Source organism: Lontra canadensis, unplaced genomic scaffold, assembly GCF_010015895.1.
Source record: "Lontra canadensis isolate GAN:19392208 unplaced genomic scaffold, GSC_riverotter_1.0 scaffold52, whole genome shotgun sequence".
NCBI classification, from domain to species: Eukaryota; Metazoa; Chordata; class Mammalia; order Carnivora; family Mustelidae; genus Lontra; species Lontra canadensis.
In genome coordinates, this window is record NW_022631046.1 from 9,607,372 (window position 1) to 9,633,605 (window position 26,234).

The following is a 26,234-nucleotide window of genomic DNA, read 5'->3' on the forward strand; positions in this document are numbered from 1 at the left end:
CACTGCTTAATCAAACAATTTTAATCAAGTGAACAGTAACTAGGAAAAGTGCAATTACACGGACAGCCCCGTATTTCACATGTTCGATCTGTTCTCTAGTGTCTTTACTTATAAGGTGTTGAAGGCGGGACCCACTCTTGAATCTTCTTTCTAGTGGTAGAATAAGGTACATACTGTTCTGGAGTACCGCTCACATTGAACTTATGGTTTGTCCAGATGAATTTACGAGCAACAGGTGGTTTTGTTGTTGGAGGATCATCGGTCATACAGTGAAGCCAACGATGCCTTAAAGAGGAAAAGAGAGACAGTTACAAGAGGCAGAGTCGTGTGGTGGGAGGAAGGCGAAGCGGGCACCTCTGCGGCTACTCTGTGGCTTGAGCTCAAATCTCAGCTTCAAGCTGAACTGCTATATCTTAGCTTTTTCTTTTTCTTTCTTTCTTTTTTTTTTAAGATTTTATTTATTTGACAGAGAGAGAGATCACAAGTGGGCAGAGAGGTAGGCCGGCAGCGGGGTGGTGGGGTGGGGGTAGAGGGGGAAGCAGGCTCCCAGCTGAGCAGCGAGCCCAATGTGGGGCTCAGTCCCAGGACCCTGAGATCATGACCTGAGCCGAAGGTAGAGGCTCAACCCACTGAGCCACCCAGGCGTCTTAGCTTTCTCATCTGAGCATCGTGACTTCCGAAGGATGGCATAAGGATTAAATGTACCTAGAAAAATTCCTGTGCACACCAGGTACTCAACAATGTTAGCTACTGCTTTTATTGTTACTGTATCTTGAAGACACTAGCGTTTTTAAGATATACATTGTTTTATGTATCTCTAAGACAAAAATGCTGCCAACTAACACATGCTACTATTGATTAAAATAAGTGTCCTAATTGTAGATGTAAGGAGGGATCTCAGAACTGCTGCACCCAGTGTTGCTGACAGACGCTAGAGGCTGCTCTGCGGGTGAAGCTCTAGCTTAAAACTCAACAAGGCTCCTGCTGAAGAAGCGGTCTCTGCTAGCACCTTAAATTCAAGCTTATGACTGAATCTTACAGAACATACAACTTGTTATATTAAAAACATTAAATCACAGCCTAAAGTTCCCAAGTATTTCAGTTTTGAGTGTTTAACAATTTAATTTCAAAGGAAGCTGGGTACATGGGAGTAGAAAGGAAAGAGACCAATGCTGCTGCTGCTAATGGCAGAGAAAGAAGGAATAAAGGGCAATGGACAAAGAGTAGAGCTGAACAGGAAGCCACACTAATTTATATGGGACAGGAAACAGAGAATTCATAGCAGATCACCCAAGGCCGGGAGCTCATGAGACAGGATGCTGTAATGGGAAAAGGGTGTGAGGGGAGGAAGCACACAGAGAAATGTGGCTTCAAGGGAAAAAAAAAAAACAAAAACAGCAACAACAACAACAACAAAAAACCGGACTTTCCAGCTATAGAGGAAAGGGAAATGGAGGAACTCTCAATAAAATAACTAAGACTAAAGCTAATAATGAGAAAAGCTTAAGATGCTATTTAAGTATAAGAATATTAGCTAGCAGTAATTGATAGATACAGCTAGGTAACTGGCCAAAACCAAGGATACTGTTGCTGTATTTGTGTCTAAAGAAAAAGACGCATCATGATCAGCTAACATAATAAAGAATGAAGATGTCTGCACACAGTGGACTGGCGTCTCTCTCATATTCTCCGGCGGAAACAGGATTACTGAAAGTGACCTGGACCAATAAACTGTGACTATGAACATGAGCTTTGAACCTCTGAGATGATGGCAGTGAGACAGGCTCCACTAGCCGCTCAAAGGAGGGATTAGTTGTCAAAACCAAGGCTGATACTCGCACGAAGGAGCTTTACGTAAGTTTAGGGCACAGCAGAGATATTTAACTTTTACCTTGTCGAGGCAGCTTAAGCAATTTACTTTGATAAAGTAATAGAAAAATTTATTCAAAATTTTGCTGTCAGTTGCTGTCAAGACTCTTGAAGGTTAAAATGATATTTAAGGAATCAGAGTCCAAATCTTACATATATCTGTTCAGTTATTTAAGTGAGCGACTGAAGATCTCATGGAGAAACAGAAAATGCTCAGGAAAACTAAAAATATTTTTTGCCATGATACATAAAATCTGAACTTTTTAAAAAAGATTTTATTTTTTTATTTGAGAGAGACTGTCAAAGAGAGCACGAGCAGGGGGAGGGGCAGAGAGAGAGAGAGAGAGAAGCAGACTCCCCACTGAACAGGAAGGCTAACATGGGGCTCGATTCCAGGACCCTGGACCATGACTCCAGCCAAAGGCAGATGCTTAACCGACATTAAGCAGTTAACTGAGCCACCCAGGTGTCCCTGAAAATGTTTATTCAGCAAGGCTACAGGCAAAAGTCAAGGAATGAATAAGTGATAATTTATTCTCATGATGGTAATATGAAGAGCTATAAGAAAAAAGAACATGTTTATAATCCGCTAGGCTGATGTAACCTTCTGCTGTTATTAAATAAAGGCTAAATAAATCATACCTTTTAGGTTTCCACACTAAAGAGTTTTGGCCAAACAGATTTTCAGCTGGGTCATAAAAGTTATTTTTTATTTTTTAAGTTATCTCTACTCTCAAAGTAGGGCTTAAACTTACAACCCTGAGATCAAGAGTCCCATGCTCTACCAAATGAGCCAGCCGGGCACACTCAACTGGGTCATTTTTATTCCAATAAATTAATGATGTAAATGGCCTAACAGCAGTGTTTACAAAACTATGTTGTAGCTGGCATTAAACCCACTTCAATTTTATACCACCATTATTATCTTAAAGGACAAAATATAAAACTGCTTAAACTTGATGCTAGAGTCAATGAGAACAAGTAGTAAGAAAACTGACAGGAAGGGGAAAATAACAAATTCAAAAGAGATTATATTTATAAAGAAAATATATTACATTTTAGAAAAAAACCCAGTACTCAAATATATTGAAGTGTGTTGAAATAAATGGAAACAAAGATATTAAATCACAATTACAATATAACCCAAATGGAAATAAATCCCATCAGTGGTTGATCCTATTTTCAGTTGTTTAAGAGGAACAGTTTATCAAGGAACAGGGAAGGGCATTCTCCTTCTTTGAAAATGTACTTCATTTGGGGCACCTGGGTGGCTTAGTGGGTTAAAGCCTCTGCCTTCGGCTCAGGTCATGATCCCAGGGTCCTGGGATCGAGCCCCACATAGGGCTCTCTGCTCAGCAGGGAGCCTGCTTCCTCCTCTCTCTCTCTGCCTGCCTCTCTGCCTACTTGTAATCTGTCAAATAAATAAATAAAATCTTAAAAAAAAAAAAAAGATTTTGAAAATGTACTTCATTTAAATAGTTCCTCAGTGTGAGGTTGTCCACCATTCACAGTACAAAATGGAGAGATTTATTTGTGAAGAATAAAACAGCCCAACAGGAAACTTAAGAAATTAAAATATATGCCACATAAAATAGGTTTTTTAAAAAACATTGCAAATGGGGATGCCTGGGTGGTTCAGTAGATTGGGCATTTGCCTTCGGCTCAGGTCATGATCCCAGGGTCGTGGGATCAAGCCTGGTGCCGGACTCAGCACTCAGCACAGGCTCTGCTTGAGATTCTTTCAGCCTCCTTCTCCCTCCCTATCTACTTCTTCCTCTGCTCGTGCTCGCTCTCTCAAATAAATAAATAAAATCTTTATTTAAAAAAAGGCACCAGAGAATGGAGAACAGCTTCAGAGGAAAATAATGGATGATTTGAATGAAAATACTCATTTTTCAGGAAGTCCGGACCTGCTCCACCAAGAAACTGTGAGACGGAAGCAGAGTCCAGGGAAAGGATCAGGAGGAAGAAGGGCTGGAGCCTCTGGATGCACGAATGGGACAAGAACTGAAAGACAAAGTCAGCCAATCAGCATCCACGGCTGGACACCTGCTGAGGACCATCCCCTTGCCTTGTCCCCTTAGACATCACACTGGGATCACATGAACTGGGAAGCTGACCAAACAGTGAGGCAGAAAATGGTAACGACCTTGTCTCCCAGATGGAAGGTGATCTGAAGTGTATCACTGATGACGCGGACTTCAATGGAGCCTTTCAAAGTTCTCTAGAGGAAAATCAAGAAATAACCAGAAAATTGGGGGAAGAAAAGCAAATGACTGAAGAGCTTACAGGACAAACAAGCCTCCAAACGGAGGAAGCATCTTTGCAATGTGAAAATTCACAGCTTGAAAGGGAGATTCAGCAGGTGAAGCTTCAAATTACATTAAGAACATGTCAGCAACTCAGGGACAATGATCTGAGCAGGAAATACACCACCTGGAAATAAAGAAGAAACTTCCCAACGTGTGTGGAAACACGAACTCCACATATCAGATTCACAACCTCTACAAGAAGATGGAGGAAGATATGGGCAAAGAACTGGAGAGAAATACTTCCTACTGTAAAAAGGAGATCCTCTTCGGTGGGAAAAGGGCCCAAGAAAGCTATATGGCAGCTGTGTTGATGGACAGAAAACTCCAAGAAGCTAAGAAAAGAAAACGGTCACAACTGGCAAATGTTGGCCAATGTGAGTCCAACTTCCAGCCTTTCCCAAGCGGTCCTTTTACTCCGGTTGCTCCACCTGCGGCCCACAGAGGCCCAGAAGTGTCAAGGGATCCCTTGGAACATCAGTCCTTCCAGGAATGAGGAGGGTCATGCGCTGAGGGCCCAGGCTCTGGGGACACCTGCAGGTTTGACTCAGCTCACAGCAGCCAGGTCCTGAACACCTGCAGCTATGGCATATCTGTACATGTTTTCTTCTCTAAAGTAATTTCTGATTTATCTCTTTTTGGTTTAGCTACTGTTATTTAATTGGAGCTACAATTGCTCCTATTCAAGTAAAAATGGCATTATAATTTTAAAATAGTATTTTTCAGATAAAGATTCATTTAATTAAAAAATGTTACTGACAACAAAGAAAGTTTAATTTTCCCTTTCAGAAAATTCCCAGAAATAAAATAACAGTAACAAAAATCTAGGCAGTTTTGAATCTTACTTCTCCTTGGATAATATACATTATTAATTTTGGGAATCAAGGCTGGCTTCTGACCATAATACTCATGTTTCAGATGTTTGTTTTCTTTCCTTCTTTCTTCCTTTTCTCTTTTCTTTCTTTTTTAAGATTTTACTTATTTATTCGAGAGAGAGAGACAGTGTGAGCATGAGAACGGGGAGAGGCAGAGGGAGAGAGAAAAGGAGAAAAAGACCCTCTGCTAAGCGTGAAGCGTGACATGGAGCTCGATCCCAGGCCCTGGGGATCATATCCTTAGCCAAAGGCAAGTGCTTAACCGACTAAGCCACCTAGATGCCTCTCAGATGTTTTCACTTAACATCACTGGGCATAAATATTCCAAAGATTTTTTTTTCAATTTTTCTAAAAATGGATATGAGGGGCATCTGGCTGGCTGAGTTGGTGGAGCACAAAACTATCTCAGGATTGTGAGTTCGAGCCCCATGTTGGTGTAGAGGTTACTTAAAAAATAAAATGTTTAAAAATATATGAAAGACTAAAGAAAAATGTGATTTTTTTGAGGTAAAAATACACATCACACTAAAATGATTACTCTCTCCCACTTTAGTTTATGAAATATGCCCATATACACCATTCAGTCACTTATTTAATACTAATGTAGGTACTTCGTGTTTTAAAACTGAGCAAACAGAATTGAAATGACTTCCCCAAGATTCCACAGCACATATGCCACAAGGCTGAGGCCTGAACACAAACTTCGCAATGGATGAAAAGAACATTTTGGTCAAAAAATCATAATCAGTAGATGAAACTGGATTAGGATTATGATAGGATCTAAGCATCCACCAAAATCCTGAGATCCATCTAACCCCAGGATAGGGATGGTAAGTTTTACACTTAAAAAAACCACAAAAATAGGGGCGCCTGGGTGGCTTAGTGGGTTAAAGCCTCTGCCTTTGGCTCGGGTCATGATCTCAGGGTCCTGGGATTGAGCCCCACATCAGGCTCTCTGCTCAGCAGGAAGCCTGCTTCCTCTTCTCTCTCTCTCTCTCTGGGCCTACCTCTCTGCCTACTTGTGATCTGTCAAATAAATAAAATCTTTAAAAAAAAAAAAGTTCATTACAAGACAGTCAACTCTAATCTCGCTGGCTCAGTAACTGTGTTATTTTTAATTAATGCAATATGAAGCAAAGTCCCAATAGGGTTTGGCAATTATAATTCTAAGGATCAGCTGAAAGTCTACCCAAGAAAATTTTGAAAGCTCACCACAATCAGGAAAGGCTGGTATTACCAGACATTAAAGGCTCAAATATTAGATCAGTATAAAAACTAGTTAAAAAAATAAGTACGATAATACTACAGAATAAAATTCCCCAAACAGATGAAAGTATATATAAGGTAATCCTGGCATATCAAATTATTGGGGGAAACTAAATATTTCTCAACAAATTATGCTAGAATGATTAATATTGTTGGAAAAAAATCAAGTTAGATTTCCTAAACCATATATCAAAACAGATTCCAGACAGATTAATGCTGCACAGATACAATGTGAGTGAATATTTATATTCATAGAGTGGTATTTATAAAATGTGAAGAACAATTTCTAAGATTAACATTAAAGGCAAAAAGCCATAAAGAAAAAAAAGTGTAATTCTATTACATAAAAACTGAAATTTCTATGTCTTAAAACTCTGCAAATGAGATTAAAGGATAAAGTTTCAGCTCAGGTCATGATCTCAGAGTCATAAGGTTGAGCCTGCTTAAGATTCTCTCTTTCGGGGCGCCTGGGTGGCTCAGTGGGTTAAAGCCTCTGCCTTCAGCTCAGGTCATGATCCCAGGGTCCAGCAGGGAGCCTGCTTCCCTTCCTCTCTGCCTGCTTCTCTGTCTGCTTATGATCTCTGTCTTTCAAATAAAAATAAATAAAATCTTAAAAAGAAAAAAGAAAAAGAAAAAGAAACTGTGATTTAAAAAAAAAAAAAGATTCTCTCTCTCAATAAACAAACAAGCAAATAGCTAAGAAAAAAAAAAGTTGTTTCAGGAAAGAGAGAACAGTGACTTGGACCAGAGAAATAGTGATAAAGATCATGATCAGGGGTGGGACCTATTCAGAAATCAAGCACAAAGAGCCTTATTAGGGAGTATTAGGGAGACTTGTGAGGATGGCCCTTCAGCGTCTGGCTTGGCTCAACATGAGTCATCGAAAAGCTTAGAAACATTCTGCCTGATAGGTCTGTTCATCTATCTACGTTAGACATTTGAAGATATTGAAAAAAAAAAATACACTGTATTTATAAATGTGACCTAAAATGTTGAAAAGGATGTAATTAACAAAAACTGCAAATGGAGACAATTGTTTAGGAGATTTTAAACCTTTCCATTAGAATTTATCAAACATTCATCACACAAGAGAAAATAATTGTTCTTTATTTTAATGCAAAAATGTTCAATTTACTAAACTTGTTGTCCTATTTATAAATTGGACCTCAAGACTTAAAGAACTAGGTTTTAAAAATTGCAGCTGTAACTTTCTTTTTTTGAGATTTTATTTATGTATTTGTCAGAGAGAGAGAGAGACAGTGTGTGTGCATGCACAAGCAGGGGGAGCAGTAGGCAGAGGGAGAAGCAGGCTCCCCACTGAGGAAGGAGCCTGATGTGGGACTTGATCCCAGGACTCTGGGATCATGACCTGATCCAAAGGCAGACGTTTAACTGACTGAGCCACCGAGGAGTCCCTGCAGCTGTAACTCTTAATAATAGAGAATAATCTGATGATTCCCAGAGGGGATATGTGGGGATGGGCAAAATAGGTAATGGAGATCAAGGAGTGCACTTGTAGTGAGCACCCGGGGATGTATGCAAGTGTTGAATCACTATATTGTACACCTGAAACTAACATAACACTGCGTGTTAACTAACTGAAATTAAAGCAAAAACTAAAAAATTGTGATAATAAAAATTTCAGCTGTAATAAACAGCATATTAATTTTAAACCCAAATTTCCATTAATCCTTTATACATCAAAAGCCTCTCAGACACTAAAAACCTCAAACTGACAAGTAGAATATTTAGTGAAATGGGGGAAAATCTGTGACTTTTTTTTTTTTTAAGATTTTATTTATTTATTTGACAGAGATCACAAATAGGCAGAGAGGCAGGCAGAGAGAGACAGAGAAGCAGGCTCCCTGCTGAGCAGAGAGCCCGATGCGGGACTTGATCCCAGGACCCCAGGATCATGACCTGAGCCGAAGGCAGAGGCTTTAACCCACTGAGCCACCCAGGCGCCCCGAAAGTCTGTGACTTATTAAGTGAGAAGAGGGGAACGGCAAACAAAATGTTATATATAATAAAGATATATATGTGTATATATATATATTTACATGTACATATCTATATTTAGTTATTTATAATCACAAACCTTCTTCTAAAGAGAGTACGATTAATATATTACATACACTGTGATCCTTTCAAATTATTCCTCCCCTATTCAAAAGCAAACCCTCAAATATTCAATCAATGAATGAAATATTAACAGTGCTTATTTCTGGGCCAAGGAATTAAGAGTTTTGTGGGTTTTTAAAAGATCTTATTTGTTTCAGAGAAAGAGAGAGTGGTACCTGGATGGCTCAGTGGGTTAAAGCCTCTGCCTTGGGCTCAGGTCATGATCCCGGGGTCCTGGGATCAAGCCCCACATCGGGCTCTTGGGTCAGCAGAGAGCCCGCTTCCTCCTCTCTCTGTCTCTGCCTGCCTCTCCGCCTACTTGTGATCTCTGTCTGTCAAATAAAGTCTTTAAAAAAAAAAAAAAAAGAGAAAGAGAGAGAGCAAGAGCAGGGGGGAGGGGCAGAGGGAAAAGGAGAAGCAGACACCCTGCTGAGCAGGGGGCCCTACTTGAAGCTCAATCCAGGGAACCTCAGGTCATGACTTGAGCAGAAGGCAGATGCTTACGTAAGCGCCCAAGGAATCAGAATTTTTGTTTCTACCTCATATATTTCTGGATTTTCCAGGTTTTCTACAACAACTGTATATTTTTATAATTAAAAAAAAATTAACAGTGATTGCACTGATTGTTTTAAGAACATGGAAAATTGCCTATAATACTAAGGAAAAAAACCTTGAATGATTATGAGCCATTACATTAAAAAATTATTTAAAAGGACTAAAGGAAATATGCCCAATGTTGACAGCGGTTGTCTCATAGGGGGCTATGTAGATTATCCCTGCTCCCTGCCAAATTCTTTAAACTTTTCCGATCCCTCAGATTTTTTCTTGAACCCACAATCCTAAAATCAACCCAAATGGAGATGAAGAGTCAGATACTCAACCAAGTGAGCAACCCAGGCACCCTTGACCTTTCACATTCTTTTATTTTTGTTTTTTTTAAGATTTATTTATTTACTTATTTGAGAGCAAGAGCACGAGAGAGAGGCGTATGTGGGCAGTGGGGGAGCAGATGGAGAGGGAGAGAATCCTCAAGCAGACACTCAGTGTGGAGCCAGGGGCTCCATCCCACACCCTGAGATCATGACCTGAGCCAAAATTAAGAGTCAGACGCTCAACCACTGAGCCAATACCCCATGATCTCTCACATTCTGAAGAACAAATTCCATGAATTTCATATTGCCGAATCAAATGGGACACTTCTCTATCCTTGTCCTATGTAATCTCTCAGCAACAATCAGTATGGCTAGCCTTCTTTTATTTTTTTTTTTTTTAAGATTTATTTATTTATTTATTTGACAGAGAGAGATCACAAGTAGACAGAGAGGCAGGCAGAGAGAGAGAGAGAGAGAGAGGGAAGCAGGCCCCCCGCTGAGCAGAGAGCCCGATGCGGGACTCGATCCCAGGACCCTGAGATCATGACCTGAGCTGAAGGCAGAGGCTTAACCCACTGAGCCACCCAGGCGCCCCTATGGCTAGCCTTCTTACCTTTGCTGAAATGCTACTCTCGCCTAGCTACTTCTCATTCTTCTTTGCTAGCTTGACCTTGTCCTAAACTCCAGACTTATATGTTCACTAGACATATTTATTCTTTGACGGGTATCTCAAACTTACTACATCCAAAAAAGAGGCTTCTGATTGCAACCCTCCACTGTCCATCCTACCCTTCTCCCAGTCTTCCCATCTCAATGAATGGTACTACCATCTACCCAACATCTCAAGCTCAAAACCTCTGAAGCATCCTTGATTTCTACCCCCAAGCAATCCCAAACTTGTACCCCACTTTTCCACAAAAGGCATCCAGAACATCAGATGCTAACTGAAAAAAAGCTGACCATAAGGAAAAGGTATTCTCAGAAGAGGGAAACATTTCATTCCACCATGGCACAGCAAAAATTTTCAAGAACAAAATTATTTTCTGTTAAAAAAGGGAAATTTTCAACATATGCTATTATTTTTAGAAGAATGTGTTTATGTATTACTTCAGTAATTTAACCATTAGTCTTAGTAAGAAAAATCAATTTACAAGAAGATACTGGCTGCACTACACTAACGGAGAGAAGACGTTACTTAGAAATGAACATAAGGTGCCACCAAGTGGGTAAAGAGTATACAAACGGTAGAGAAAAATCTAGGCAAGCCATATTTGTTTGTTTTAACTTGATTTAAAGGTTCCAACACTTCAAACTACAAAAAAGCATCTTTGTTTCTCCTAAGTAGAAACAATAATTTTATACTATTATATATAAAAGAGCCCGAACTTTCCACCAATTTACTCTCCACATCTTATCTTGTCAAATTTCATGCAGATACTAATTACTTACTTGGTTTATTGGTTGCTTAACTCTATGCAAAAGCTAACTACCATAAAAATAAAGACTTTTAAGGGCGGCTGGGTGGCTCAGTGGGTTAAAGCCTCTGCCTCGGCTTGGGTCATGATCTCAGGGTCTTTGGATCGAGCCCCGCATCATCAGGCTCTCTGCTCAGCGGGGAGCTTGCTTCCTCTTCTCTCTCTCTGCCTGTCTCTGCCTACTTGTGATCTCTGTCTGTCAAATAAATAAAATCTTAAAAAAATAAAGACTTTTATGCATTACGATATAGATGGTGGCAAATAGCTAATTTAAAACAAAGATAAAATTGAGGATAGTCAAAAGTGGTATAAAACAGAATTTGTAATCTATCGAAAACTGAGTATTCTGTTCAGTCAAGTTAAGCTAATAAAAACTCCTGAAAAAGAAATTTAAAATCTCACTGCTGAACCTATAAGAGAATAGAACTTCGATAAGAAAATGAAGGTACTGTAGCAAAGAAAAATAGCAGACACTAAATAAGAGTACAGTATTAGTCTACCGGCTAGTGAGTGGCTTCTGAACACGAGGTAGAGGAGCATGGTCTTGTGGGAAGTGAACCTCACCTATGGGATCTGATGCTAGCCATCTCCAGAGTCGACAGTGTCAAAAATGGGTTAAACTGTAGGACACCCAGCTGGTGTCAGAGACTTACTTATTGTGAGGTGAAATCTCAACACATTTGGTGACCAGAAGTGTCAGAAGTGAAGAGTTTTGTACAAGTAGTACAAGGAGACTCGCAAGAGAAACACATGGTAGGGAAGAACAGGGTTTCTCCCTGCTGAGGAAGGAAAAGACTGAAGTTTTTTTCCCCTTTCATCCTCTCTCCACGAGTATGGGCTGCATTTACTGACTCACTTCTAATAACTAAAATATAGCATAACTGTAGAATGTCACTTCTGAGATCAGGTTTTAGAAAAGCTGGGCCTGGGGCGCCTGGGTGGCTCAGCGGGTTAAGCCGCTGCCTTCGGCTCAGGTCATGATCGCAGGGTCCTGGTATCGAGCCCCGCATCGGGCTCTCTGCTCAGTGGGGAGCCTGCTTCTTCCTCTCTCTCTGCCTGCCTCTCTGCCTACTTGTGATCTCTCTCTGTCAAATAAATAAATAAAATCTTAAAAAAAAAAAAAAAGAAAAAAAAAAAAGAAAAGCTGGGCCTGACGTATATTGTGTTAACTATACCTCAATTAAAAAAAAAACAAACCAGCACCTGGGTAGCTCAGGCAGTTCTGCCCCTCCCTCTGCTCTCTCTCTAAAATAAATAAATCTTAGAAAAAGAAAAGAAAAGAAAACTACTCATTCACAGAAGGCTGTGGCTTCCATCTCAGGTGATCTCTTTACTTGCCCTCAGGAAGCCACGTCCAGAGATGGCCTTGTGGAGAGGCCCACAGGAGTGAGCACAGGAGCAAATCCTAAAGGTCTGCCAACAGCCATGTGAATGAATTTGACCAAAATCAAACCATGAGGGGACTGCAGCCCCAAATGGTATCCTGAGTGTAGCTTTGTGAAAGGTCCTAAACCAGATCCATCTAGCTAAGTGGCACTCAGTTCCTTAAGCACAGAAATTGTGAGATACTGTTTATTGTTTTAAGCTAAATTTGGGATAATCTGTTATACAGTAATGAATAACTAATACCCCAAAACTCACAACCTGCATCACTAGCACCTTAGTCCAGCCTCCAACATCTCCAGCCCAGACAACTACATACAACAGCTTCCTAAGTGATAAGCCTGTTTCCACACTGCCCCTTTCCTCATTCTTCACAGCAATGGCAGAGTTGCTTTAAAAATGTAAATCATAGGCAGTAATTGCTTGGACATTGCCCTTAGCAACATATTTATGGACATGTCCCTTAAGATAAGGGAAACAAAAGCAAAATTAAACTATTAGGACTACACCAAAATGAAAAGTTTTTTTGCACAGCAAATGAAACCATCAAGAAAACAAAAAGGTGACCTAGAGAATGGGAAAATGTATTTGTAAATGACACATCCAATAAGGGATTAATATTCAAAATATATAAAGAATGTATACAACTCGGGGTACCTGGGTGGCTCAGGGGGTTAAAGCCTCTGCCTTCAGCTCAGGTCATGATCCCAGGGTCCTGGGATCGAGTTCCGCATTGGGCTCTCTGCTCAGCGGGGAGCCTGCTTCCCCCTTTCTTTCTCTGCCTACCTCTCTGCCTACTTGTGATCTCTGTCAAATAAATAAATAAAATATTAAAAAAAAAAAAAAAAGAATGTATGCAACTCAACACCAAAAGACCCCAAATGATCTGATTAAAAAATGGGCAGGGGCACCTGGGTGGCTCAGTCAGTTAAGTGACTGTCTTTTGTTTGAGACATGATCTCGGAAACCTGGGACTGAGCCTCATGTTGGGCTCCCGGCTCTGCAGGGAGTCTGCTTCTCTCTCTCCCACTACTCATGCTCTTTCTCTCTTTCAAATACATAAATAAAATCTCAAAAAGAAAAAAACAATGGGCAGAGAGGGTGCCTGGGTGGCTCAGTCAGTTAAGCATCTGCCTTCAGCTTAGGTCATGATCCCAGTGTCCTGGGACTGAGCCCTGAGTCAGGCTTCCTGCTCAGTGGGGAGTCTGCTTCTCCTTCTGCCCCTCCTCTCTGCTTGTGCTCTCTCTCTCTGTCACAAATAAATAAGAAAAGTCTTAAAAAAAAATGGGCAGAGGACCTGAACTGATATTTTTCCAAAGACATACAGACGGTCAACAAATACAGGAAAAGATATCCAACATCACTAATCATCAGGGAAACGAAATCAAAACCACAATGAGACATCACCTTATAGCTGTCAGAATGGCTAGCAACAAAAAAATGAGAAATAACAAGTGTTGGTGAGGCAGAGAAAAAGGAATCCTTGTGCACTGTTGGTGAGAATGAAATTGGTGCAACTACAGCAAAAAACAGACTGGAGTTTCCTCAAAAAATTAAAATTAGAATTACCATATGATCAAGTAATTCCACTACTGCATATTTACCCAAAGAAAATGAAAACACTAATTCAAATAAATATATGCACCCCTATATTAATTGCAGCATTATTTATAATAGACAAGACATGGAAACAACTTAAGTGCCCACCCATAGATGAATGGATAAAGAAGATGTGGTGTACATATACAGTGGAATATTACTCAGTCATAAACAAGAATGTGATCTTACCATCTGTGACATGTGGATGGACCAGAGGGTATTGTGCTATGTGAAATAAGTCACACTGAGAATGACAAATATATGATTTTACGTATAACAAACATACAAAACATATAAAAAACAAACCAGGGGCGCCTGGGTGGCTCAGCGGGTTAAAGCTTCTGCCTTTGGCTCACGTCATGATCCCAGAGTCCTGGGATCGAGCCCTGCATTGGGCTCTCTGCTCAGCAGGGAGCCTGCTTCCCCCTCTCTCTCTGCCTGTCTCTCTGCCTACTTGTGATCTCTGTCTGTCAAATAAATAAATAAAATCTTAAAAATAAAATAAAAAGCAGAAATAGACCCATAAATACTGAGAACTGATGGTTTCCAGAGGAGAGGGAGATACAGCAATAAGCAAAATAAGTGGAGTGGAAAAACAAATGAATGAATAAATGAATGAATAAATAAATGGAACAAATATAGTAATGAATTATAACCCAGTATTATTATTTTTAAAGATTTTATTATTTATATTATATATTTAATTATTTTTTATTAATTATTTATATTTATATTATACATTATTTATATTATTATTTATTTATTTGAGACAGAGAGAGAGAGAGACCAAGAGCACACGAGAGAGAGCGAACACAAGCAGGGTGGAGAGATAAAGGGAGAGGGAGAAGCAGGCTTCCTACTGAGTGGGGAACTCGACGCAGGTCTCCATCCCAGGACCCCGGGATCATGACCTGAGCCGAAGGCAGATGCTTAACCAACTGAGCCACCCAGGTGCCCCTATAACCGACAATTAAGAGGGGAGTTCATATCGACATAAATAAATGAGTAGACTTATATAATGGGATGAGTAATAGGATACTTATATAACTTCAAAGTACCTCTACACAAAATGCTAATTAATTGCAAAGGGAAAACTTTAGAAAGGAAAAACCACCCCGTATTACTCAAGTGAGAGAACTTATCATCACTAATACGACAAATCAAAATAGGGTGCCACCTCACAGAATGCAACAAGAACATGACATGGCTTCTGTGATATTCCTGCTGAAGACACAAAGCCTGAATGTAGCCATGAGACTAGACTGACAGACCCACACTGAAGGACTTTCTACGACATAACTGGCTTGCAAATTTCAAAAGTATAAAGATCATGAAAATCAAAGAAAAGCTAAGGAACAACTCTAGAGTGAGACTAGAGAGAAATCAGATCCATATGAAATGCACGATTATATCCTCTGGCTCTAAGATACCTGTTGGCAAAGTGATGAAAATGGAATAGGGTCTGAAGAATAGACAGTAGTCGTATACCACTGTTAATTTTCTGCCTTTGATGGGTAAATTGTGGTTACGGGGAATATCCTTGTTTGTAGGAATCACACACGTGAGTATTCAGGTCATCCCTTTGGCAACTTACTTTGAAATGACTCAAATACTTGTAACTTCTCAGAAGGTTTAGGACTGTTCCCATTTTTAAAAAATTGTAAAAAAGATCACATCCTACTTTACCTTCCAGTGACTTTCAAAGAAACTTAGATAAAAAGCCAGAAAACTGTGGCTCCCCACATCTACATATCTAGGCTCTAGCTAGTTTTCCCACCTCATTACCTGAAGTCTTCCTTTCACTTGTTCAATTCCAGCCAAACTAGCCATACTGCTGTTCTTTGAGTACAAGCAAATAAATCTCAACACACAGGCTTTTGCCCTGTGGTTCCTGCTGCCTGGAGCTCTCCACCGCCAGCCCCCACCCCCGTTCCACCCCCCACACCACTTCTCTGGCTCTCTCCTCCTCTCTTCAAATGTCAGTTTCTCAAAGAAGCCTTCCCTAACCTCCAAATAAAACAGCCACTGGAACTTCCCATTGCGCTTTGCCCCTTTATGAACACCAGCTTCATGTTTTCTTCCTTGCATTTATCACTGCCTAACATATAGAACCCTTTTGTTTTCCTGCCTTCCCCGCAATGGGAGCAAGAACTTTGTTGCACTACTGTTGTATTCCCAGTGCCTACAATAGTTCTTGGCACCTGGTAAGCATGCAATAGTTATTTGAATGAGTAACGATGATAAACTGTGTTTGTTATTCACTACTTTATATGTAAGATAATACCTGGCTCTCTAAAGATGAATCAACCCAACTTCAATTTTTTTCATAGATCAAAGGTAGTAAGAATCCAGAAATTTAGAATTCCACAGTGTATTACACTCAGCAAAGGGGGGGTCTGAGAAACAAACAGCTAAACTTGTCCAACAGCACTTCTCCCTACATCATAAGACTTTAAGCTCCCCTTACAAGCAAGGGTCATCAAAGGTACTCAGCCCTTAGGAGGATCCTCTCCACAAAGAAATTCAGCTCTATATCCTCAACTGCCCTCAGGCTCCTGCTGGAGAGATGTTATCTTCTACAGCTTTGAACCTTCTTTTTTGTGTGATCTCAGATCATACAAAAGAACTTTCTTGGCTGATTTTAGTACTTTTGTCTTTTCATATTTTTTTACTACTTTACCATTTTAAATGTGTTTCATCACATAATTTAAATCAGTCTCCCCTTGCTCCCACCCCCCAGTCTCCCAAAGAGAGCACCGATGTAAACGTTGAGTGCTTTGAAGGTGACAGATCTCAATCCATCTGAGATCTGAACAAGACAGGCCACAGGCCTTCTGCATCCTCCGAGGACCAACACCGCCCCCAAAATAATCAACTAAACAAGTAAGTAGGACACCTTGCCTCCTAAAACCAAACTCCACTTTGAGACCTGGGACTCACATAGTGCCCCTGACATGTAAAATGCCCCTTCAGAGAAAGCAGACGGCTCATGACCTAAAATCACAGCCCTTCAGACCTTAACAGAACCGCAAAACCACAGGCTATTACTACTGCCCACTAAAAAGAGCCCAGGGGCGCCTGGGTGGCTCGGTAGGTTAAGCATCTGACTCTTAACTTTGGCTCAGGTCATGATTTCAGAGTCACAGTACAGAGTTGGGGTCCCTGCTCAGAAGGGAGTCTGCTTGAGCCTCTCTCTTTCCTTCTACCTCTCTGCCCCTCCCCCAACTCATGTGTGCACATTCGTTCTCTCTCTCTCTCACATAATCTTTTTTTAATATTTGCTCCAATGTAGGGCTAGTGTGTATGTATGTGTGTCTATGTGTGTGTCTATGTGTGTGTGTGTGTGTGTATTTTAAAGATTTATTTACTTGTTGGAAAGAGAGAGACAGCACAAGCAGGGGGAGCAACAGGCAGAGGGAGAAGCAGGCTCCCTGCTGAGCAAGGAGCCTGACGTGGGACTTGATTTCAGAACCCTGATATCATGACCTGAGCCGAAGGCTGACGCTTAACTGATTGAGCCACCCAGATATCCCTAAGTAAATAAATCTTAAAAAACAAATAAAAAGAGCACAAAATCCAGCCTCAAATGTAACATCACTGCTGCTTTCTCACGTTAAGAGCCACTAAGTTTATTATAAAGATATAATCAATACAGAAATAACCTCAGAGAAATCACAGGTTTGGTTTCAGACTAACACAATAAAGCAAATACTGCAATAAAGCAAGTCAAATGAGTTTTGTGGTTTTTCAGTACATGTCAAAGTTGTTTATACTGTACCATAGTCTATTACATGTGCAATAGCAGTGTGTCTAAAAACAAACAAAACCCCAACATATGACTTGATTTAAAAATACTTTATTGCTAAAAATACTAACCATCATCTGAGCTTTTAGGAAGGGTTTTGTTTTGTTTTGAGCTTTCAGGGAGTTTTAATTTTTTTGCTGGTAGAGGGCCTTGTCTTGAGGTTGACACCTGCTGACTGACCAGGGTGGTGAGGTGGCTGTGGGAATTTCTTAAAATCAGACAACACTGAAGTCTGCCGCACTGCTTAACTCTTCCTTTCATGAACGATTTCTCCATAGCATGCGATGCTGTCTGACAGCATTTAGCCAGAGTAAAACTTTTCCAAAATTGTGGAGTCAATCCTCTCAAACCTGCCACTGCTTTATCAACCAAGTTTATGTAATATTCTAAATCCTTTGTTGTCATTTCAACAATCTTCACAGCATCTCCACCAGGAGTAGATTCCATATCAAGAGACTACTTTATGGGGCGCCTGGATGGCTCAGATGGTTAACTGTCTGCCTTCGGCTAGGGTCATGATCTCAGGGTCCTGGGACTGAGCCCCGCATCGGGCTCCCTGCCCAGCAGGGAGCTTGCTTCTCCCTCTCCCTCTACTGTTCTCCCTGCTTGTGCTCTCTCGCTATCAAATAGATGAATAAAATCTTTAAAAAAACAAAAAACCCTACTTTATGTGCTCATCCATAAGAAGCAACTCCTCCCAACTGTTCAAGCTTCATCATGAGACTGCAGCAATCCAGACACATCTTCAGGCTCCACTTCTCATTCTAGTTGTTGCTATTTCTACATTTAGCTCCATTGTTACTTTATCCACTGAAGTCTTGAACCCTCAAAATCATCCATGAGCAATAAGCTGGAATCAACTTCTTCCGAACTCCTGTTCATGTTGATAACTTTGAACTCTTCCCATGACATCACAAATGCTTTCAATAGCATCTGGAATGGTGTCTCCTTTCGGGAAGGTTTTCAATCTGCTTTGCCCAGATCCATCAGAACAATCACTACCTGTGGCAGCTACAGCCTTACGCAATGTATTTCTCAAAAGAGACCTGAAAATCAAACTTACTCCTTGATCTGTGGGCTGGAGAACAGATGCTGTGTTAGCAGGCATGAAACAACATGAATCTCACTGTCCATCTCCACCAGACCTCCCGGGTGAGCAGGTGCACTATCAGTAAACAGTAGTATTTTGAAAGTAATCTTTTTTTCTGAGCAGTCGGTCTCAACAGTGGGCTTAAAATATTCAGTAAACCATGTGAGCTTTATTGTTCTACTGATAGAGCACAGGTAGATTTATCAGACTTAAGGGCCATGGGATTTTCTGAACTGTGCGTGAATACAGGGTTTGCCTGAAAAATCACCAGCTGGCTTAGCCCGTAATAAAAGAGCCAGCCTATCCTCTGAAGCTTCGAAGCCAGGCATTAACCTCTCCCTAGCTATGGAAGTCCTCGATGGCATCTTCTTCCAACAGAAGGCTGTTCGGTGTATACTGAACATCTGTAGTCGTCGTCACCAATTACCTTAGCTAGGTCTTCTGGAGAACTCGCTGCAGCTTCTCCATCAGCACCTGCTGCTTCACCTTGCACTTCGATGTTATGGAGATAGCTTCTCTCCTTAAACTTCATGAGCCGAACTCTGCTAGCTTCACTTTTCTTCCACAGCTTCCTCACTTCCCTTAGCCTTCATAGAATTAGACAGAGTTAGGGCCTTGCTCTGGATTAGGCTTTGGCTTAGCATGTTGTGGCTGTTTTGCTCTTCTAGCCAGAATACTGAAACTTTCTCCATATCGGCACTTTCTTACTGTGCTTGTGTTCACCGGAGTAGCACTTTTAATTTCCTATAAGAACTCTTCCTTTGCGGGGCACCTGGATGGCTCAGTTGGTGAAACATCTTTCCTTCAGCTCAGGTCACGATCCCAGTGTCCTGGGATCCAGTCCTGCATCAGGCTCCTTGCTCAGCGGGGAGCCTGCTTCTCCCTCTCCTTCTGCCCCTCCCCCAGCTCATGCTTGTGAGCACACATTCTCTCTCTCGCAAAAATAAATAAAAAATCTTAAACAGACAAACAAAACTCCCAATGAAATACACATTTCCACTTTCTCTTGAAAAATCGTATCTAGAAACCACTGGTTGAATTCTCAGCTGATGGAACTAAGGGTGATGAACAGCGCTGCTGTCCTCTTTGACAGAGTATGTGCTTTTCAGCCCTTTATAGTCCCCACTATTCCCAATTGTCTCACACTGTACTTCACCCACTTATGTTACATGCCTGGATTTCTAATTGAATCTGCAGAAATAAAATGAATACTCTGAGATAATGAGATAATTCCAGTTTCTACTCAAGAGAGGCTGAAACTCTTTCTGATGCTCAAATTCAACTAAAACAAAATGTCACAGTTAACCTAACCTACTTAATTCTAGCTTTTGGTGAAAATTTCTAGACTGACTGTAACAGATACCCAGTTTAACTGTGTCTATGAAAAAGATATGAGCATTCTGCTTTGAAATATTTTATATAAAATTTGATAATTCAAGTAAGAGCATTTAGAAATCGATGTCAAAATAGGTATATTATAAAATTAGTTTCTAGAGACCTAAGGAATTTGAGGGCTCTCATTTTACAGAGGAGAAAACTAAGCCCCAGAAAGATTAAGGAACTTGCATGAAGTCACATTGCCAAATATTGAGTCAGAATTCTTTTTCCTTTTCCCTTCACCCCTAGCCAGGTGATAATGTGGCATACTGTTTTTCCCCAAAGACAGCCATACCATTATATATGCCAACATATAATGTGATATTGACATGCCTCCACCAAGAGATAGGGTCTATGTTCTCTTTCATTAAGCTTAGGCACCGTTTTCTAACTGTCTTAACCACTGGGATGCAGAAATGATACTGGATGATTTCCAAGACTAAGTCAGTAAAGGCAACAGGGCTTTTGCCAAGTGCTCTCTCTAGAGAACTTGCCTAAGGAAGCCCAGCTACCTGAGGGTGTTCCAATCCAATGCCCCAGCTATGCCCCCAGCTGACAGCCAACACCAACCACCAGATACTGAATGAACAAGTCTTCAGGTGATTCTGCATTCCAGCTTCTGAGTCTTCTACCTGACCCTGTGGAACGAAGATAAGCTGACTGTATATTGCCTGAACTCCTGACCTATAAAAACTATGAGAGATAAATACTCACTGCTTTAAGACACAAAGTTTTAGGGTTATTTATTACATGTTCACCACACCTGGGACAGACACTTTCAGAACACCACTAACTGCTTTATAAATAGATATTAAATAAATACTTGAGTCATGAAACAAATACTGCCAAGCCAAATAAAAGAAAGTGTTGACTAGTTTACCATTCAGGGGGCACCATGCTTCCATCCACATCCCAAAATGTGTTTTTGCCATTCATTTCAGTAGTGTAGATAACCCATCGGTGACGGCCTGGGTGGAAAGATCAACATTTATAAAGATGTGAGGAAATAAAGACAACCTTTACAAAACAAAAACAAAACTAAATATAATTGTATAATATCAAAGAAGACAACTAGTTTTTATTAAAAAAAGACTTTTATGTGCTCTTACGTAAGAGAAAAGTTAAAGGAATAGCACCCTGGGTATATTCGTGGAGGCATGCCTCAGGAAGTGTATGACAAGCTTCTATCAATAGCCCGGCAGCTATAAGAGCAAAATCCCTACAGTGAGACCGAGACCCACTCTGTGGGTGAGGCTCAGGCATTTCCCACAGTGGAGAACTCTCACCTCTCCCCTGTCCTTCTGCCAAGGGAGCAGAGAGTAGGGGAATGTGTTCCCAGCTGTGCAGGGTATTCAAGAGAGAAACTGCTCTTCCTGAGATGGGGGCAGGAGAAATGTATTCACAGCAGTCATACTCAAATTATGTGATTCCATATAAATATTTTAAAATGACCACCGGAGATCCTTTTGGAAGCCGGTGATCATAAGCAAACATAAACAATGGTTCGATTAGTAAGTCAGCTCATGTCATCAAACTGGCATGGCAGTATTTGCTATTTAACAAATTGCTATGGAATAGTTGGGGGCCTAACTACAACTTACACAACTGTTACCATTGGTCCTTAAGTTGAGCAGAGACTTGGATTCTTTTTTTTTTTTTTTTCAAGATTTTATTCATCTATTTGACAGAGAGAGAGACAGTGAGAAAGGGAACACAAGCAAGGGGAGTGGCAGAGGGAGAAGCAAGCTTCCTGCTGAGCAGGGAGCCCGAAGCAGGGCTCAGTCCCAGGACCCTGGGATATGACCTGAGCCAATGGCAGATGCTTAACAACTGAGCCATCCAGGCACCCCAAAGATGTGGATTCTAATCAAGACTTTGTTACATAATATGAATGGATTTTAGGCAAGTTTTATGAGCCTCAGTTTTTCTATTAAAAATAGATGAATATAGAGGCACTGGCTGGCTCAATCGGTAGAGCATGAGACTCTTGATCTCAGGGTTTTAAGTTCAAGCCCCATGCTAGCTGTAGAGATTACTTAAAAATAAAATCTTAAAAAAAAAAAAAGTAGACGATCACACCTACATCTTCAGGTGCTATGAAAATTAATTATCATGCATATACATCTAGTTTAGCATTGGGCAAAAAAGTATATAAATGTTAATTCCTTTCACTTCTTCCTTACTACCCCTACCTTCCAAATAGAAAATACTGAATTCATCCTATAATTGATTTTAAGCCAATAAACAAAAAGTAATCTGCATTTACTTTATAGAGTTTTCTTTTTTTAAAAGATTTTATTTATATGACAGAGAGAGAGAGAGCATGCACAGGCATGAGAGAACACAAATGGGGGAGTGGCGAGCAGAAGGAGAGGGAGAAGTAGACTCCCCACAGAGCAGGAAGCTGGATTCGAGGCTCAATCCCAGGACCCTGGGATCATGACCTGAGCTGAAGGCAGAGGCTTCACTGACTGAGCCACCCAGGCGCCCTTTATAAAAGAGTTTTCTGGGGCGCCTGGGTAGCTCAGTGGGTGAAGCCTCTGCCTTTCACTCAGGTCATGATCCCAGGGTCCTGGGATCAAGCCCCGAATCAGGCTCTCTGCTCAGCAGGGAGCCTGCTTCCGCCCCCCCGCCCCCGCCCTCTGCCTGCCTCTGCCTACTTGTGATCTGTCTCTCTGTTAAATAAATAAATAAAATCTTAAAAAAAAAAAAAAGAGTTTTCCTAGGTAAACACATAATCAGCAAACATCAACTAATGCTATTTAAATATGACCTTATCTATTAAAGGAAATACAGATTTTTCAAGCACAATTAGGATCCTCTGGTGTTGAGACATCTGCCTGAGTCTCTCCGTGCAGCCCCAAGGTGGCTTCTTAACCATCCCAGAGACTTCTCCCAAGGCCTAGGCCAAATGGAAACAATAAAGCTTTTTGCAGGAAAAAAAAAAATTCCAGATTTGCTTCTTCTATTCGAGAAATCAATCTTGAGAATAAGTAACTAAAAGTAAACTATAATCCAGTTAGGCAGGGCAATGTGAAGGCAGATGAAAAAGCTTGGAAAAGGTTTCACAGAATAGGCTATGATGATGGAGATGAGACCTAACAAACTCACAATATACATATATCAAAATTTTAAAGGTACATCCTTAGACTCAGCAATTCTACTTTCAGGAATTTTATTCTTACAATATTTAAACAAATGAATTTGGATGTAGTTACAAGCAAGTCACTGTAGCACTGTTTCTAATAGCATAAGGCTGAAGGCAATCTAAATATTTATCAGTAGTGAAGTACTTGAAAAAAGAATGATTCTTTCATACACTGGAATATTGTGTACTTTTAAAAAGAATGCTGATTTTTTAAATAAAAAAAAAACACAAACAAATTCAAACAAAGAAGAATGCTATAGATACAACCAACTTACTACTATGGAAAAATGGCCCCTAAGTTTTAGGTAAAAATATTTCCATTTACAAACAATATACATAACATAATCACATGGAATTTTTTAAAAGTGTATGTTGGTTACAGTCATTAAAGAAGCTCTTTGTACATTATGGAAAGCAGAGTCAAATCAAGTCTCAGGGCTCCTGTGTAGGTCATGATCCCAGAGCGCCCAGATGGAGAGTCTGCTTCTCTCTCTCCCTCTGCTCCTACCCTCCTGCTCTCTCTCTCTTTATAAAATAAACAAAATAAAAAATCTTTTAAAGATAAACAAACAAAAAAAATAACAGTGTGCCTGGGTGGCTCAGTGGGTTAAGCCTCTACCTCCGGCTCAGGTCATGATCTCGGGGTCCTGGGATAGAAACCTGCATCAGGCTCTGTGCTGGGCGGGAAGCCTGATTCCCACTCCTTCTCTCTGCCTGCCTCTCTGCCTACTTGTGATCTCTTTCTGTGTCAGATAAATAATAAAAGCTTTAAAACAAAAAACAAAAAACAAGTCTCAATCTCACTCTCGATATTTGTATCAAAAAATACTGTACTGGGGCGCCTGGGTGGCTCAGGGGGTTAAAGCCTCTGCCTCCGGCTCAGGTCATGATCCCAGGGTCCTGGGATCAAGCCCCACATCAGGCTCTCTGCTCAGCAGGGAGCCTGCTTCCTCCTCTCTGTCTCTGCCTGCCTCTCTGCCTACTTGTAATCTCTACCTGTCAAATAAATAAATAAAAATCTTAAAAAAAAAATACTGTACTCACCAAAAAACTGCTTGTTGTCTTCATAGTATTTGTTTCCATATTTGTCTTCCCCTACTAAGGTACCAACCCTCACATCATTTGCCCTGTGAATATCCAAAAAAAGAGAGAGAGAGAGACATTTTACAATGGTTCTTTGTTCAAAGCACAAACTTAATACAGTGAGTATAACAACTTTCAGAAACAAAGGCTGCTGCCTCAACGAGTAAAATGAGATCTGGGGATGGTCACTAGTTGTACACTTCCAGCTTTCATCTCCAGGATCAAGCCACCCACTGCTGAAGAATCAGCTTTCAGTAAGAGCTCTAGAATCCCTGCTCATGTTTCCCCCAGCACCATGTAGACATGTAGAAAGATTGACTCAAAGGATAGCCTTAAAATTACACTAAATATATAGATGCAATATCCTCAAATTACAAGACTACTTTTATCTTATTCCTCCAAGCCATGAGGCACTGGAGTTAGCAAAAACCGAACCAAAGTACATCATCATAAAATGATTCTCATGTCTCCAAGGTTTTCATTCTATTCTGGGTCTCAGACTCGGTTCCCGCGGACGAGGCTGCTCCCCCAAATGAATGAATGTCAGGACGAGCGGGGACCGTTCCTATCATCTCGGCCAAGCCTTAATGTACAGAGGAGGAAACTGAAGACCAGAGAAGGTAGAAACTTTCCCAAGGTCAGAGCGTTAGGCAAAGCTCACTACTCTCCAGGAAGCCGGGCAGGGGTGCAGCCCACACGCCCTCCACTCTTACAGTCTCTACAGCGGGCTCTGATCCTGTCTCAGGGAGACTCCTGCACCCACACTTCGGCCTGGGGAAGCAGGGCAGAGATGGGGCAGATTGTCCTTGACAAGAGCGGCAAATTCTCCAAGGGGACCCAAGCCCGGGACTCCTTCCAAGAAACCAGCTAACTCAAGTACAGTCGAAGAGGCCAAGAGCTTGGCTCTGGCCGCCTACCTGAAGAAAACCCGTAGATAGCCACGGAGGCCGCCGTGGCCGCTGACCTGCTGCAGCCCCCGTCTCAGGACCTGCAAGAGCTCCATCTTGTCCGGTAGGCCCAGCCTCCCGGGTGCGGCGCTCAAAACGCACCGGGAGGAAGCGTATACTCGGTCAGACGGTACCGACCAAAAAAGTTCCCGGTAGTGCCCGCGAACGCGGTAGGCGAAGGTGCCTCTACGCATGCGCGGCGCTGGAGCGCCTCTGCGCGGCTACTTACGGTTTGTGGGAAAACGCTCAGCTAGTTTCCCTGGGAAGCGAAGGCATGCATAATGAACTCCTACTAAGTTTTAGAGTTTTTAGTTTTGGAGTGCGGGGCATGTGGTGGAGAGCTCACCTAGACTAGGTTTCCATAGGTGGAAGTTGCTCCTTGAGGGACCTCAGTGTCGTCATCTAAAATGACTGGCTCAGACTGCTTCCAAAATCCCTTCCAGTGCCAAAATTCTTGAGAAACAAGATACCATTAACAAATTCAATATTTAGCACAAATGATATCGAATACATTCGACACGAGGACATATACTAGTGCTGTGTAGGTAGGAGAGCGAGGAGGATGTATAGAAAAGTAAAAGGTTAATATCTGCTCTCAAGGATTTAGTTGCAAAGTTAAAATTCAAAATTTAAACATTTAAAAATGTATTAGAAATCTAAATCGTACATGTTACTGAAATTTTTTAAGTAATAATGGATATTAAATGAATATTATTTCTAATTTTCCAGCGGCTATTTTATTTTACATAGTATGCTTTAAGGCTTTTCTTGTTTTGGTTTTTTGTTTCTTGTTTATTTGTCCTTCCAATTTATTTGACGAAGAACTGGCAGTTTCTCCTGTAGAGTGTTCCACAGCCTGGATTTTGTTGATCATGTCCCTGTATTCCTCTATCCCCTGTATTTCCTGTATATTTGTAATTACACTTAGGTGCTTGACCAGATTTGTGTTTATTTTTTACATTGTTAGGTATATTTTATAGGTGCTGCTATCTTTCCATCAGGTAGCATACATAGT

General features: G+C 40.9%; 1 protein-coding gene across 1 annotated transcript; it reads right to left on the reverse strand.

The window, feature by feature from the left end:
• Positions 1-25,354, reverse strand: NDUFA12 (NADH:ubiquinone oxidoreductase subunit A12). Its single transcript, XM_032874242.1, has 4 exons — positions 25,190-25,354; positions 24,234-24,316; positions 20,922-21,009; positions 1-285 (listed from the first exon to the last, which is right to left on the reverse strand). The coding sequence occupies exons 1-4, from the start codon at positions 25,273-25,275 to the stop codon at positions 105-107; spliced, it is 438 nt and encodes a 145-aa protein (XP_032730133.1). The 5' UTR covers positions 25,276-25,354; the 3' UTR covers positions 1-104.
• Between the last annotated feature and the right edge of the window lie 880 nt (positions 25,355-26,234).